The 15,122-nt window shown below is 52.5% G+C and overlaps 1 protein-coding gene across 1 annotated transcript in view; it reads right to left on the reverse strand.

Annotated features, from left to right (window-relative positions):
* The window catches only part of VPS13D (vacuolar protein sorting 13 homolog D), a 3,263,180-nt gene that overhangs the window by 753,497 nt on the left and 2,494,561 nt on the right, over positions 1-15,122 (reverse strand). The window contains exon 50 of the mRNA XM_069610908.1: positions 13,800-13,942. Coding sequence (XP_069467009.1) covers positions 13,800-13,942 — 143 coding nt within the window. The remainder of the gene's footprint in view (positions 1-13,799; positions 13,943-15,122) is intronic.

The following is a 15,122-nucleotide window of genomic DNA, read 5'->3' on the forward strand; positions in this document are numbered from 1 at the left end:
GTTCAAATGGAAAGCAGACGGCACCTTAGGCAGAAATGCTGGGTGTGTCCGCAGGACTACCTTGGCGCTGTGAAAGGTAGTATATGGATCTGAGGCGACCAGTGCCTGGATTTCGCTGACTCTGCGCGCCAAGGTGAGGCCGACTAGTAAGGCCGTCTTAATGGTGACCAGCCTGATGTACGTGGACGCCATTTGCTCAAATGGTTTGTGCGCCAGGGCACCCAAGACTATGTTCACGTCCCACACAGGGTGTGGCCTCTTGATGGGTGGGTAGAGCCTTGCGAGCCCAGTCTAATGTTTCTTGACAATCGGATTGGAGAAGGAGAAGACCCCCTCCTCCGAGTTCCTGTAAGCCCTGATGGCTGCAAGGTAAGTGCGGCAGGTGTCCATCTGTACACCAGAGTGGGCAAGGTGTGCCGAGAAGGAGAGTATGTCATCCAGAGTACATGCCATGGGGTCAATATCCTTGGAGTCTGCCCAGTGGCAGAACCTGGTCCATCTACTTTTATACTGGGCCCTGGTAGATTTGCTCCTTGCGCCTTGTATAATTTCCAGATTAGCCTGGTAGAGGCTGAGGTGCTCTAGCGTTACCTGCTCAAGAACCACACTGTGAGGGCTAGTTTCTATGGCGCGGGGTGGATGACCCTGCCCCCCTGCTGTGCCAGCAGATGTACTGGGCCCGTCGGAAGGTGAATCACTGGCATCTCCGAGAGGCTGAGCAGCTCCGAGAACCAATGCCTGGCCGGCCACCATGGAGCTATTAGAATGATGTTGAGCTGGCAAGACTCCTTAATCTTGCAAATCACCATGTGAATCAGTGGAGTGGACGGGAAGGCGTAAGTGGTCATGCCATTCCACTGAAGCCGAAATGCATCGCCCTGGGAGCCGGGGCCCTGTCCCTGCAAGGAGGCGAACTGAGGGCACTTCTTGTTGTGCCAGGGGGCAAAGAGATCCACCTGGGGATGACCTCACCTATTAAAGATCTCCTGAATAACGAGGTAGTTTAGCTGCCATTCGTAATTGTCTGCTCCCAACCTGCTGAGCCTGTCCGCTTGGTTGGATTCCCCCGGGAGGTGGACTGCCGTGAGGTAGATGTTGTTTTCCAGGGCCCACTCCCACATGCTGATTGCCAGTCTGCACAGAGGAGGGGATCTGGTGCCTCCCTTGCTTGTTGACGTAGTACATGCTGGTCAAGCTGTCTGTCTGGATGAGGACAACCTTGCCCCTAGGAAGTGGTAGGAATGCTCTGAGCGCTAGCCAGATGGCGTTCAGCTCTAACCAATTGATGTGGTATTCCTTCTCCTGTCGAGTCCAAGAGCCGTGTACCGAGAGATCCTCCAGGGTGGCTTCCCAGTCCTCGAGCGAGGAGTCTGTGGTGATGGTGGCCTGCGGGGTGGGAGGCCGAAAGGGCTTGCCCGTCCGTAGGTTGCAGTCCATGGACTACCATGTTAGGTCCGGGTGGAGGGATGGAGGAACGTTGATCATCTCAGATTGAGAGCCCCAATCCTGGTTCCATGAGGCCGCGAAGTGAAGCTGAATCCTTCTCATCCTCAATCTCGTGTGTGTGACGGCTAGTAAGACCGCCGCCAAGAGACCCAGGCGATGCTGGTACCACAATGTTGAGGTCACCTCTCTGTTGAGGAAGTGGGTGGTGACCCTCTTGATGGCTGAGATCTTGTCCTCCGACGGAAATACCTTCTTGGAGCACGTGTCTCAGATGAAGTCCAAGAATGTCAGAGTCTGCATGGGCTGTAGCTGCGAATTCTTGAGATTGAGCGAGAAGCCCAGATCGTGCAGTGTGTTCATAAGGGAATGGGAAGAGTGGTGAACCACTTCCGGAGAAGTAGCCCTGATGAGCCAGTCATCGAGGTATGGGTAGATGTGGAGGCGCTGCGCTCTGGGGAGGGCAGCCACCATATTTATGAGCCTGGTACAGACCCTGGGGGCCGAGTTGAGGCCAAAAGGGAGGACCTTGTATTGGAAATGGTAGCCCATGATCCTGAACCATAGGAAAGAAAGATGGGGCTGCAAAATCGGGACGTGTAGGTACGCATCCTTCAGATCCAGGGAGCACATCCAGTCTCCCTTGCACAATGTCTCCGCTATAAAGGCTGGCGTAACCTCCTTGAATTTTTGTAGAGGTAAGGAGAGGTTGAGGGTGGAGAGGTCCAGCACAACTCTCAGGCCTGTCTGGTGGTTCTTATGAATGGCGAAAATCCTGGAGTAAAAGCCCAAGCCTCGCTGGGAGGCTGGGACTTCCTCCACTGCCTGGCTCTCTACGAGCGACAGGATCTCCGCCAGAAGAGTTGCTGTCTCAGCCTGAGGGAGTGGAGGGGTTGAGAGAGGAGAGGCTGGGATGGGTAGGCGGTCCCCCATGGATAGTACAGAGAGGATCCAAGGGTCCGTGAAATTCTGGCATCAGAAATGTGCATGGAGAGCAAGCCTGCCCCCCCCTGGAGACACATGGACCCGGAGGGGCGTGCCATGCCTTCTTTCCCTCTGAGGCTGTCGTGGAGGAGGGGGACTGGAAAAAGCTTTTATTTCACCCCCCCTTTTTGTTGCTTGAGCCGGTTTTGAGACGGCAAGCGGTCAGGCTGCCTGGATCTCCGTTCCTGGAAGCCACAGAACCCTCCGTATGTATGCCCCCTCTCGGAGTGCTGCTGTGACTGGGTGTATGACTTGGGTGTGGTCTTTGTCAAGATGGATAAAGACTTGGCCATTTGTGAGCTGTTTTTCTTTTTGTCCAGCTCCTCGTCTGTGGTGGAGTGGAAGAGGTCCCCCCGCACCCCTTTGAACGGCAGATCTAGTAAGCGTTCCTGGACATCCGGGTTGAATTTCGTTGCAAAGAGCCAGGCTGTCCTTCTCATGTCCGTGGCGATGCAGATGGCAAGGCCGGAGGTGTCAATATGGGCCACAGTGGATTCCATGAGGTCCTGTGCCACCAGCTTTGCCTCAGCCAGCCCTGCCTTGAAACGTGATTGGCTCTGCGTAGGGAGTTCCGGGAGGAAGTCCTCAATTTCCCACCATGACCTCTGGTTAGCGGCAGCCAGCATGGCATCGGCGTTGGCCCGACGAAGATGCAAGGACGCGTTGGAATACAGCTTTTTCCCGTACGCCTCCAAGATCTTCTCCTTGCCTAGCAGCATCCTCTAGGAGGAGACTGAGGACGACTGAGGCTTGGAGTATAGTGATGCTGCAGCAATCACCGAGGAGTGTGGCTGAGGATGGCCCGATAGCAAGAGTGTATCCCCCCTCCATCTGCCTGTACTTGACGTCCAGGCATCGATTGACCGGCTGGACAGAGTGGGGCTTGAGCCAACCCTTCTTAGCCAGGGAGACTACATCGTTCTGCAGTGGAATTCCCGTTTTGGCAGAGGGGTGTTGTGTGAGGACTTCAGCCAGCACCCCCTTTGCCTGCTGCTCAACCTCGGCGTGGGGTAGGCCCAGGTACTCCCCAGCCCTGCAAGATGTTTGTGGAAGGCCCTGGCTGAGGATGGCGTGTCAGGATCCTCCTCCTCATCCGTATCCTGTGGATCAGGAGGATCCTGTGTAGGTGGAGGAGTAGCGTGAGCCGGAGTCTGGGGTACAGGGACAGGAGCCTGAGGCTGGTACGGAACCGCCTGATGAATCGGCTGGGGAGTCGTAGGCAGAGCCTGCGCCGGAGGAGCAACATGTGGTGTCGGTAGCATCGTAGGGAGCATGTCCCTGATGTCGTCCCTGAGGATAACCCCCATCCGAGGTGACTTCATGAGCCCAAGGAACCTCCCAAAGAACCCCTCTTCACAGGCCGGCGACGTGGAAGGGGGTACCGACAGGGTAGCGGGAGGCTGCTGGAGCAGCTGCATACCCTGGCCATAAGGACGCAGTGGGAACCTGCCCTGCGCAAATGAAAGATAGACTATAGGCCACGTACCTGATTGAGGCCAGTCCCACCATTACACTCGTTCTTCACCTAACTCCTGGAATGGAGCGTCGGATGGGTGCCGATGTCTGGTGCTGTGGCAATTTTGTCGAGCTGCCTGCCACGTGCCTGCGTCATGTTGCTCGGCTCGCTGGGCCCAGCCTCCTCCAAGACTCTTGAGTGTGGATCGCAAGGCCTACCCTGCTCCTCGGGCCTAGGCCCGGTAGGTGTGACACCCTCGTCCCGTGGGCCGGTAGGGCTGCGTTTAGGCGTCCCCTCTGCAGTATTGCCGGTACTAGGGTGTGGCCCCTCAGACATAATGCTGGTAGAAGGGCGGAGCCCCTCGGGTGGAGTCCCGGCCAAAGAACCTTCCGGTCCCTCAGCACTGTCACCGGGTGGATCTGAGAATCCCTCGGCCAGTAAGCCGGTAGCTGGAACAGCCTCAGTGCGCGTGCTGGTACAAGGACCTGAGCAGTCCCTCCCACACGGGCGAGTCCTTGGGAAGGAGTCTACCTTGCGGGGTGCGATGGAAAATGGAGGCCCTACCTTGGGCCTGGCTTGATGTTTCATGAAGTACTTGAGGTCCTCTGGAGGCGACTTCTGGAAGAGCTCCCTCTACCTGGCTAGTCTGTTCTTCAGTGATTTCGATGACAGGGCGTTGCACGCTGTACAAGCTGGCCAACCGTGATCTGGGCCAAGGCAATATAGGCAGAGGGCGTGGGGATCTGAAGTAGGGAAGAGCCTGTTGCAGGATGGAAACCTGCTGAACCCTGTGGAAATCGGCATCGACGGGGAGGGGCGTGATGCCTGAGGACCGAGTACCTGAATGATAAGAAAGGCAAAAAAGACAAAGAGAAGAAGTATCCTCACGTGGAATTACATGGCCGCAGCCAAACCCAGGAGCGCTGGTGAATTCGTCCCGTTCCCGTCGATGCGGAAAAGGGGACTGAGGTGTGGCGCCGGAGGGCAGAGTCAGGGCAGCGCAAGCTCCCTGGGCCGCACCCCCACGCGCCTCTAAATTTAAAGGGGAAGAAGGTTTTTTCTGGTGAAAAGGGTTCTGTCTCCCGTCCCTTGGAAGGGACGCCCATTCAGTTTGGAGGAAAGGGGACGGGACGTAAGAGTATTACTGTGCCGTGGTGCATTCAAATAGTCATTCAAAGGCTGTATGGATGTTATGCCGGTCCACTGCCGGAGACTGCTATACCTCGTCTCGCACCAATGCGTACGCTCCACGTTAGAAAATTAGCTTTTATGGCAAAGCTCTGCCTTCTGCCACACAGTAGTGAGGGTGGAAAGTCTCTCCTACTGAAACTGCGGAGACTGTTTCACGTCATCTCACACCTCCGTGCCAGGACAATGTTCCCTCCTATGCTCATCCATGCTCAGAGTGCTGGAGGGGACAGCCGCTGCATTTGTACAGTTTACGCTCCTGGTATGGTGACCTGTGGCTGCATCAGTTCTGAGTGAGTACCCTAAGGGACTTCAGGCAGAAGTCATGTATTCCACAGTTGAGCGGGGGTATACGGTCTGTCTGACACCCTCTAATGCAGGTGAAAGCCCAAGAATGCATACCCTGTGCAAGGTGCCCATGAAAACAGAACTGGTCTTACCTTTTATCTGCACTTGGCCTTTGAAGGGACGACATCCTCAATGTCCCTTGTATGCAGCTCACCAAATTCTTCCTCCCAATGAGAGATCCTGCGAAGAAGAGTATGTCCTGAGAGAGTGCCACGCGTGTGACTGCCCCAAATAGATCAGGCAAAGACTGTGCAGGTTAGCGGAAAAGCTCCCTGGCCAACCCACACAGTTCTCAAACCTATTGGGGTTCAAGCAAAACAAGGTACAGCTGCAGTGGTTGACTCCAGCCTGTTCGATGTGGAGAAAAGGACAGACGGTGCATGGGGCTCGCAAAAGAGTTGTCGTATAGGGTATGGCAAGGATGTCTCTCTGCCGGTGCTACCAGAAAGTTATATTGTAAGCTGCTTTGCAACAGGCTCCAGGGCCCATTCCTGTTCAGGGTGATGCCCCAAATGTATGGAGGAAAGGGGACAGGACTCGAGTACTATAGTTTTTGTGAGCTTTCGATTAATTACAATTGGCCCTTTAAGGTTAGCATAGTTGGTCATAATCATTAGAATGATTCTAGACCATAAATCTACATAGCAACTCCAACAAAAATCCACACTCTACCCTACCAAATGCCTTTTCCGCATCCAACGCTAGAAGTAAGGATGGCACTCGGGGTCTGTGGTCATTCTCCATCAGATGCAGAGTATATCTGAGGTTATCAAATGCATTTTTATCTTCTCTAAATCTAGACATATCTGGTTAAAAAATAGGAGTCCAGTATTTTCCTAATTTGACTGCTAACATTTTGGTAAATAAATGCACATTCACATTCAGCAGCGTGCATATCCCTCTATGTCCTCCACTTCTGAACCTTCCTTCAAAAACCTGAATCAGGCATTCTCCATTCTCAACCTGTTTCCCAGTCCCCTATTCTTCAGTTCAAAAGGAAAACACTACATCTGCAAATACTTTGATTTCGTTCATGATGTGCGGTACTTGGTCTTCAAAGGATGATGCTACTGTGTCCACTCCACCTCAGTACTCTGAAATGTCCTTTTTATGGTTCGTCTCTTGCCATTGAAAGTTAATTACAGAGCATGGTAATCATCTATTTCAGCCTTTCAGTAGAACAAGTTACTCTCTTTCCTGATAATGTTCTTTCGATGGGATGGTCTGACGACGTATTGCATATCTATGACAGTAATCAGCTGTGCTGCTTCCGAAAATCTTCGGCGTCTGAGTCCTGCGTCGATGATGTCGATACGTCGCCCTCGAGGACCTCCTCCGACAGTCAACGTCACTGGATGTTATAAGTAGGACGCACAACGCCCGTAGCCTCAGTTGTAGTTTTTTCCCAGAACGTGTGGCACCAGTCTTCTGCCAGTCTGACACACAAAGCATCGCGGAAACGTAAGCTGCAATCGCATAAGAAATTCTGTAGCGGGGAAGGCAGGGAGGGAGCGATATAAAATACGTCGTCGGACCATCCCATCGAAAGAACGTTACCAGGTAAGAGAGTAACTTGTTCTTCGAGGGGATTGGGTCCTCCGACGTATTCCATATCTAAGACAGACTCCCAAAGCAGTACCAATGTAAAGAGGTGGGAAAAGAATTTAGAAAACAGAAATTTAGAATGCCCAATCAAATTGCGGAGTAAAGGACCGCCTTGCCAAAGGCCAGATCCTGCCCACGGATGGAATCGAGGGAGTAGTGACGTACAAAAGTATGGACCGAAACCCAGGTGGCTGCATAACAGATGTTACGAATAGGAACACCCCTCTGTAGGGCAGTAGAGGCAGCCATACCCCTTGTAGAATGGGCCCGCAATTCGACCGGTGGGTCCTTACCCGCCAAGTGGTAACACTCAGAAATTGCCAGAATAATCCAGCGAGACAAAGTCTGTTTCGTCACAGCTTGTCCCAAACGCCTTCCAGCGTAACCAATGAAGAGTTGCTAGTCCACTCTGACCCGGGACATGTGTGAAATATAAAAGCTTAAAGCTCTCATAGGATCGAGCCTATGGAGCCCCTCCTCTTCCTTACCAGGATGTGGAGGAGGATAAAACGCGGGAAGAACAACCTTCTGGCCTAAATGAAATTCCGACACCACCTTCGGAAGAAAGGAAGGAAGGACGAACTCGAAGGACAACCCTGTCCTTATGAAACACGGTGAAGGGTGGCTTAACTGAAAGTGCCTGTAACTCACTCACTCTGCGAGCGGAAGTGACCGCAACCAAAAATACAGTTTTAAGAGTTAACATTCTCAAAGGGCATGAATGCAAAGGCTCAAACGGAGCACCCATTAGAAACTTGAGAACAAGGTTCAAATCCCAACCGGGCACCTGGAAAGCTGACGGAGGGAACACAGTGAGCCCTTTCAGAAACTGAGAAATCAAAGGAATTTTAAAATAGGAACACTCTTCAGACGAGCACTTAAATATGGACAGCGCCGCCAGGTAACCTTTAACGGTACCCACTTGCAAGCCCCTGTGGGCCAAAGAAAGCAAAAAAGACAGAACCATGGGAATGTCACATGCAAAAGGATCCACATTCTTAACCTTGTACCAGTCGCAGAACTTACTCCAACGGCAACGGTACAGGGACTTTGTTGCTGGCCGTCTAGCCGAGAGCAACACCTCCATCACGTCTTCAGGGAGGTCCCATTCCTTATACCTAAACCTTTCAGAAACCAAGCGTGAAGGTTGAGGCATCTGACCTCTGGATGGAGAACCTGACCCCCCCTCCCGTGAGAGCAGATCGTCTCGGTAGGGAAGACGACGTGGAGGGCAGATGGACAAGTCGAGAAGGTCCGGGTACCACGTCCTCCGGGCCCACGCAGGAGCAATGAGGATCATCCGGGAACCGAACCTCCGTAGTACTTGCGGGATGACGGGGACTGGAGGAAACGTGTACAGCAGTGGGAATGACCACTCAACCACGAACGTGTCTCCTAAGGCTCCTTTTGGAGGAAATTCCCACAAGCAGAACCTCTTGCACTTCCGGTTGACACTGCAGGCGAAGAGATCCACTTGAGGGGTCCCCCAAAGGGTGAAGATCTCCAGGAGAATCTCCTGAGCCAACTCACACTCGTGAGAGATCGCGCTCTGCCTGCTCAAAGCGTCCGCCGTCTCGTTTTCGTCTCTGGCCAGATGAACTGCCGAGAGAGAAACTTCCTGCTGGATTGCCCAGAACCAGAGCTGCATCGCCTCCCTGCACAGAGGAAGTGACCCTGCCCCCCCCCTTTTGTTGCGGTAGTGCATGGCCACCGTGTTGTCCGTCAGGATCAGGACATTCTTCCCTCGCACAGTCGGCAGAAAAGCCTTTAGGGCTAGCCTGACGGCCCTCAGCTCCAACATATTGATACGGAGTCTGGACTCCGACAGAGACCAACGACCGCTGACTGTCAACTCGTTGGCATGAGCTCCCCATCCCGTGAGGGATGCGTCCGTCACGATCGTCACCTCCGGCCAGGGTAGCCAAAATGGAGCCCCCTTCATCAGGTTGTCTTCGACGGCCCACCACAGAAGGTCTGGGGTGATCGAGGACGGCACCTGAACAAGGTCCGACATCCTGCCGGAGGACAGAGACCACTGGAGCTTGAGTGCCCATTGCAAAGATCTCATCCGCAACCTGGCCTCTGGCACCAGAAGAATGCAGGATGCCATGAGGCCGAGCAATCTCAAGAACTCGAACGCTGGGAGACTCTGGGCAAGCTGAAACTTGTGCACCATCTGCTGAATGTGATGAGCCCTCACCTGGGGAGGAAAACACTGCCCCAGGGACGTGTCGAGCACTGCTCCGATGTACTGGAGCCTCTGAGTTGGTGTCAAATGGGACTTCTTTAAGTTGAGGGAGAAGCCCAGCTTGTGGAGGGAGTGACAGGTGACTGACAGATGATCCAGGACCTGCTCGGGAGAGCGCGCCCTGATCAACCAATCGTCCAGGTAGGGGTAGACGTGAATCCCCCCTTTCTTGAGGTGCACTGCCACCACTACCATGAGCTTGGTGAAGACCCTCGGGGCGGAGGTAAATCCGAACGACAGGACCCGGAACTGAAAGTGCGAGTCGCCAACCGCGAACCTCAGGTGGTACTTGTGCTTTGAATGTATCGGTACATGAAAATAAGCGTCCTTGAGGTCGAGAGACACCAACCAGTCCTGAAGTTGAAAGGCCTGGAGGACTTGAGAGTAACCATCTTGAACTTATCCTTCCTGAGGGGTTTGTTCAAACCGCGCAAGTCCATGATGGGCCTCAATCCCCTGACTTTCTTGGAAATCAAAAAATAAGGGGAATACCATCGCTTGTTCCTCTCCGCTACAGGCACCAGTTCTATGGCGCCCTTCTCCAGCAGGGATTGAATTTCCTGCGCAAGGAGCGGATCCGGACTCTTCAAAGAGAGATTCCCTGGTGGATTGTCTTGAGGCCTCTGCCAGAAAGAAAGACAGTAGCCGTGGGTTATGATCTCCAAAACCGACACATCTGAAGTAATGGTGCACCATTCTGCAAGATGCTGCGCCAGCCTTCCCTCAACCGGCGAACCATGGGACATGGCCTCATGACTGAGCTGAAGCGGCTGCGGCATTGCCTGAGGTCAAAGAGGCAACAGCCCGAGCGGCCCGGTCACCTCGAGTACCTTGTTTTCCACCTCTGGCACTCCTACGGTGGCCCCTTTGACTGGCAGCGCCTCTCGCTTTACCAAAGGATGAGTAATAACGAAAGGAACCTCCCCTCCATTGCTGTCCCCTAGGACGAAAAGGCAGAGGTTGGCGAACTGCAGCGCCCAACGACTTTGCTGCAGCTTTGGAGGTCTGCAACCTCTCAAGGCTCTCGTCAGCCTTGCTGCCAAAAAGATGTTCCCCATCAAAGGGCATGTTGAGGAGCCGGGTCTGCACATCAGGAGCAAACCCCGACTTCCGCAACCACGCAAACCTGCGTATCACGGTGCTCGCCGCCATGGACCAGCTGACGCAATCTGCCATGTCCAAACCCGACTGAACGGCCACACACATGGCATCCTTGCCATCCTGAACCATGGCAAGGAAACCATCCCGTTCGTCCCCTTCGGGAATATGTTCAGCCGCTAAGGAACAGTTCCACAGAGTGTGCGAGAAACGTGACAAGGCACATACAGAGTTGGCCGCCTGAAGCGCCATACCCCCTGAAGAAAACACTTTCTTCGCCCAGCCATCAAAACGTTTGTCGTCCCCATCAGGAGGGATGGTAGGATACGACGTCTGCTTTGCCGGGGCCGTAGCTGCCTGCACCACCAAACTCTCCAGAGTGGGGTGCTTGGTCAAGTAGCAGGGGTCGCTATTGGCTGGGCGGTATTTTCGTGGCAAAGACTTGCCCGCTGCCGGGAGACTCTCCGGAGCAGTCCAAGCCGCTGCCAGCCTCCTCTGTAGAGCCATATGGAACGGCAGTACCAGGTCAGTTGGTGGACCTTGGTCGAGGATATCCGTAAGGTCATCCTGAAGAAAATCCCCTGGGGGAGCAGAACGTCCCAAGTACTTGGTGACCATAGACATAAGACGCCGGTACGAGGAGTCGGCATGAGTGCCAGGCTCAGGCCTACAAAACTCCATCGCCAGTGGGAGGTGTCCAGCCCACTGGCATCGTGCTGGGACTGCCGCAGGTCCTCAATTTGGCTATGGGCCGAGAGAATTTCGTCTGGCACCGTATCAGGAACCATGCCATCATCAGAGCCTTCATCCACCTCTGAAATAAACTCAAGATGGCAGTAAGAAGGCACAGAATGTGGAACAAAGCCATGCTTGACCTTGGCCAGAGCCTTTCTAAAGGGTTCCACCGAGCCCTGCGGTACCCCCGTCGAAACAGCCTCAAAAAGGCATCGAGTGAATCGGCGTCAACGCCGAACGCGGCGCCGACAGCATCGATGGCTTCGACACAGGCCTCGAGGCCGGATCCCCGAGCGTGTCCCCCGACAGCCTGGGCGCCGATGGCACTGACGACTTCTTCGGAGGCAGGGCCTCAAAAGAGTCCGTCGACGACCACGGCGCCACCGGCGTCGACGTCTTCCTCGAAGACACCACAGGTGCACACGGTCTCGAGCGCGTCGAGGACCGGGACCTGGACCGGGCATGACGAGAATGATTCCCCTTGTCCGAGCGGGACCTCTCCCGCGAATCGTGCCGACCACCCGAGCCTGAAGGCGTGCGAGCGGTGTCTCTCGACCGACCCCACTCGGAGCCGCGGATGGACTAGTGCCCTGCGATTCGAGAATCGCTAACATTTTCTTCCCGAAGGAAGCCCATTCCTCCGGCGTCGCATGCTTGGTGGGATAAGCGACCCGCCGACGGGCAGAGTCCTCGGATGAGGACGGGGAAGGCAACCGATGACGGCGCTTCCAGGAGTGCCTCGAAGAGGCAGAGGAGTGGCGGGACCGAGACCCACTGGACTTCCGACATGATGCGGAGAGTCGCCCCTCGAATCGTCCGTCAAAAGCCCCGCAGACCTCAACTTCCGTGGCTTGGACACCTCACCTACCGACAACCTCTTCTTGCGCTCCCGCAAGTCTTTGGACGTGAGCGACTGGCAGTCGACACAGTCATCCATGTCATGGGCCTCCCTGAGGCACCAGAGGCAGGCGTTGTGCGAGTCCGTCACCAACATCTTGGACCCACAGTCCCCGCACTTCTTAAAGCCCGGACGCGGGGTGGGAGACGAGGTAGACATCTTCACGAAGAATATACTACACAATACAAACAGGTTCGAAGAACCGAGAAAGAACAGCAACTCCAAAGAGTTGAGGCGTGCCGAGATCTCCGAAGCGAACACGTTCGCGGAAAAAACGGAACTGAGGCTACGGGCGTCGTGCGTCCTACTTATAACATCCAGTGATGTCGGCCGTCGGAGGAGGTCCTCGAGGGCGGCGTATCGATGTCATCGACGCAGGACGCAGACGCCGAAGATTTTCCGAAGCAGCACAGCCGATTACTGTCATAGATATGGAATACATTGGAGGACCCAATCCCCTCGAATTATCTTTCACGCCTTCTTACACTTTTTGTCTGAAGAGCTCCTTTCTTAGCATGTGCCCACCTCACCATCCAACTGTCTCCATCTGGCCCTTAATAGGTGGTGGCGAGACCCTGTGAGCTCCAAGCTCTGTCTGTCTCGGATACATCCTCTGTTTTCTTACAGGTTTCAGGTGTTTTTCTATATTAGTATAGTCAGACTATATGTTAGACTTAGTCATGCTTTCTAATCAACACTTGTAAGCAGCCACAGTAAGACTCACCTTCACCAGGCTACTCAATTTAGGATCTCCTTGAGGACTTCCTTTTACTCTCATTGGCTTCAGTTTGCTTTTATTAGACAATCTCCTCCCTCAACCAAATCCGTTAAGTTGCAGCTTTTCCCCCATCACACTGCAGTTTGTATGCACCTGGTGAGAGATTCACCCTCTTCTGGTCACCATGGCTTTGGGCTCTTGTCTCCTTGACATTTAATTTCAAGCTCTTCAGAGTCAATAAACACCACTATTTTATTTAGAGTAAACGTGCATGCAACCATTACTGAGTGCCTTGCACAGCCCCTTCAATGCCTTGTAGACCGCAGGATCTATACTTATCTCATATGCAGAAAGCACTTTCCACCGAACAATCCTATGTTCTTGTCTGTCCTCTGCTCGCCTATGCTGAATCTGACGAAACTCACAGGAAAACAGCGCTCTCAGTTCCTCTTCATCCTCTTTGCTCTCAGGCTTACCCTCGAACCTCTGTGTTCAGACCGAGGCTCTCCAGAGGCAGGCGTTCCCTCCAAATGGGGAATTACTGTCTCCCCTCTTTCCACACCAGCTTCTGCTCCCATCTGCCATCGTGCAGAAAATATTAAATACACTGCGAGCCAATACACTGAGTTGCGGCAACTCCAAAATGCTCAGAGATAGTCCAACCTAGTTCGCCTAGAGGTCAGACAGCTTTTTTGCATGGTGGTGGACATCCCTCTCAGTCTTAGATTGGCCCCAATGGAGATGGCAGGGCCCAAGCAGCATTAATTTCCTTCTGCTCAGATTGCTACCTTAGCCATCGCCTCTAGAAGCCTTTGGTTTTTAAAGACTTCATGTTTTGAGTTACTGTACACCATTTGTTTACCTTCATTCCACATATCAGTCCTTGGTATCTGCCTAAAAGCAAAATATGCCCAGTCAATATACAAGTCCTTATAATGTGCTGTAAAAGGATTTATTTAGGTTTCCATTTCTATGTTTTTTTTAAAAAAAGTTTGCCATTTTAATCGCATTTGGCATTACTAGTTTTACATTTTTTCCTACTTTGCTTTCACTGGCAGGTTTGCATATGCTGACTTACCAATGTTATAAATTAGGCCAGGTCTGTTTCCTTGCTGGATCACTTTTAGTGCTCGAACTCCACTGCCTCCATCCAGTGAAAATGCTTGGCACCAACCTGGGATGCTTTCCGGATGGATTCCCTTTCCAATGCGCATTGTACATCTACCAAAAAAAGAAAACATAGAATGCTTAATTTATCTAAAATAAGAATTTATGACTAAAACATTCACTGGAGCAGCACTGTTTTTTACCTGTGTTTCAAAAGAAGAAAAGGGCAATATTTTTCATGTAGCACAAATTATTAACATTTCTATAAGTAGGATTATATAGGTTCCATGTTTTTCAGTCAAGTGAATTTATTTATTTATTTTTACATTTGTTATACGCCCAAACCCAAAGGTATCACGGCGCAGGTTACATGAACAGGCTTAACTAGTTACAGGGGAAAGTACAGTTCAATGAGGGTTAGGGTGGTTGATTGAGTCGCCTGCTGTATAGTTCAAGGCACAGCATAGTTCTGATAAAATACAGGCAGTGCAGTTAGGGGAAACATGTATTTATAGTACAATACAGGTAGAGGATGAAGTCTGGGTGAAGTGAGCAAGTGATGCTCTCATTATCATGGATTGTTAGAACGTGTTAAAGAGCCGAGTTTTGATAAGGCTGTTGAATCGCTGGTGGAAAGGCTAGTTTCTGATATGCATGGGGAGGGAGTTCCAGATTTTTGGTGCAGCAACAGGAAAGCGGCCTCCTCCTGCTCTAGTGCTCTTAAACTAGGGACAAAGAGGTGTGTACTGAAGCCTCATCTGAGGGATCTGGTGTTCTTTTTTGAGTGACAACATTATTAAGATATGATGGGGTCACGTTAGTAATACATTTATGGGTGATAATGAGTCTTAAATAGGATTCTAGCTCTGATGGGTAGCCAATGTATTTCTCTCCTGATATGGGATATAGGATCCTTTCTTTTGAGCCCAAAAGCCGCCCGTAGGGCTTTGTTTTGTAACCGTTGGATTTTGTCAAGGTTAGTGTTTGAAGTTCCTAGTAGGAGGATGTTACAATAGTCCAGTTTTGGTAGGATGAAGGCCCGAGCCCGGATGAGGCAGTTTTGTGGGGTAAGAAATTGGCGGCTGAGTGCAATTAGTGGCACTGTAGGCGGTCGCTGAAGCCAGCCCACTGATACGTTTGCTCATCGTTAAGTTGCAGTCTATGTAGACGCCTAGAGTTTTGACCTGGTTAGGTACTGAGATGGGTGTGCCATCTATGGTGATGGAAGAGTAGTTAGCATGGAGGATTTTTAGTCGGGAAGGGGACCTACGATGAGTATCTCAGTTTTATAATC

The sequence above is a fragment of the Ambystoma mexicanum genome, chromosome 8 (genome assembly GCF_040938575.1).
Source record: "Ambystoma mexicanum isolate Mex_15411 chromosome 8, UKY_AmexF1_1, whole genome shotgun sequence".
NCBI classification, from domain to species: Eukaryota; Metazoa; Chordata; class Amphibia; order Caudata; family Ambystomatidae; genus Ambystoma; species Ambystoma mexicanum.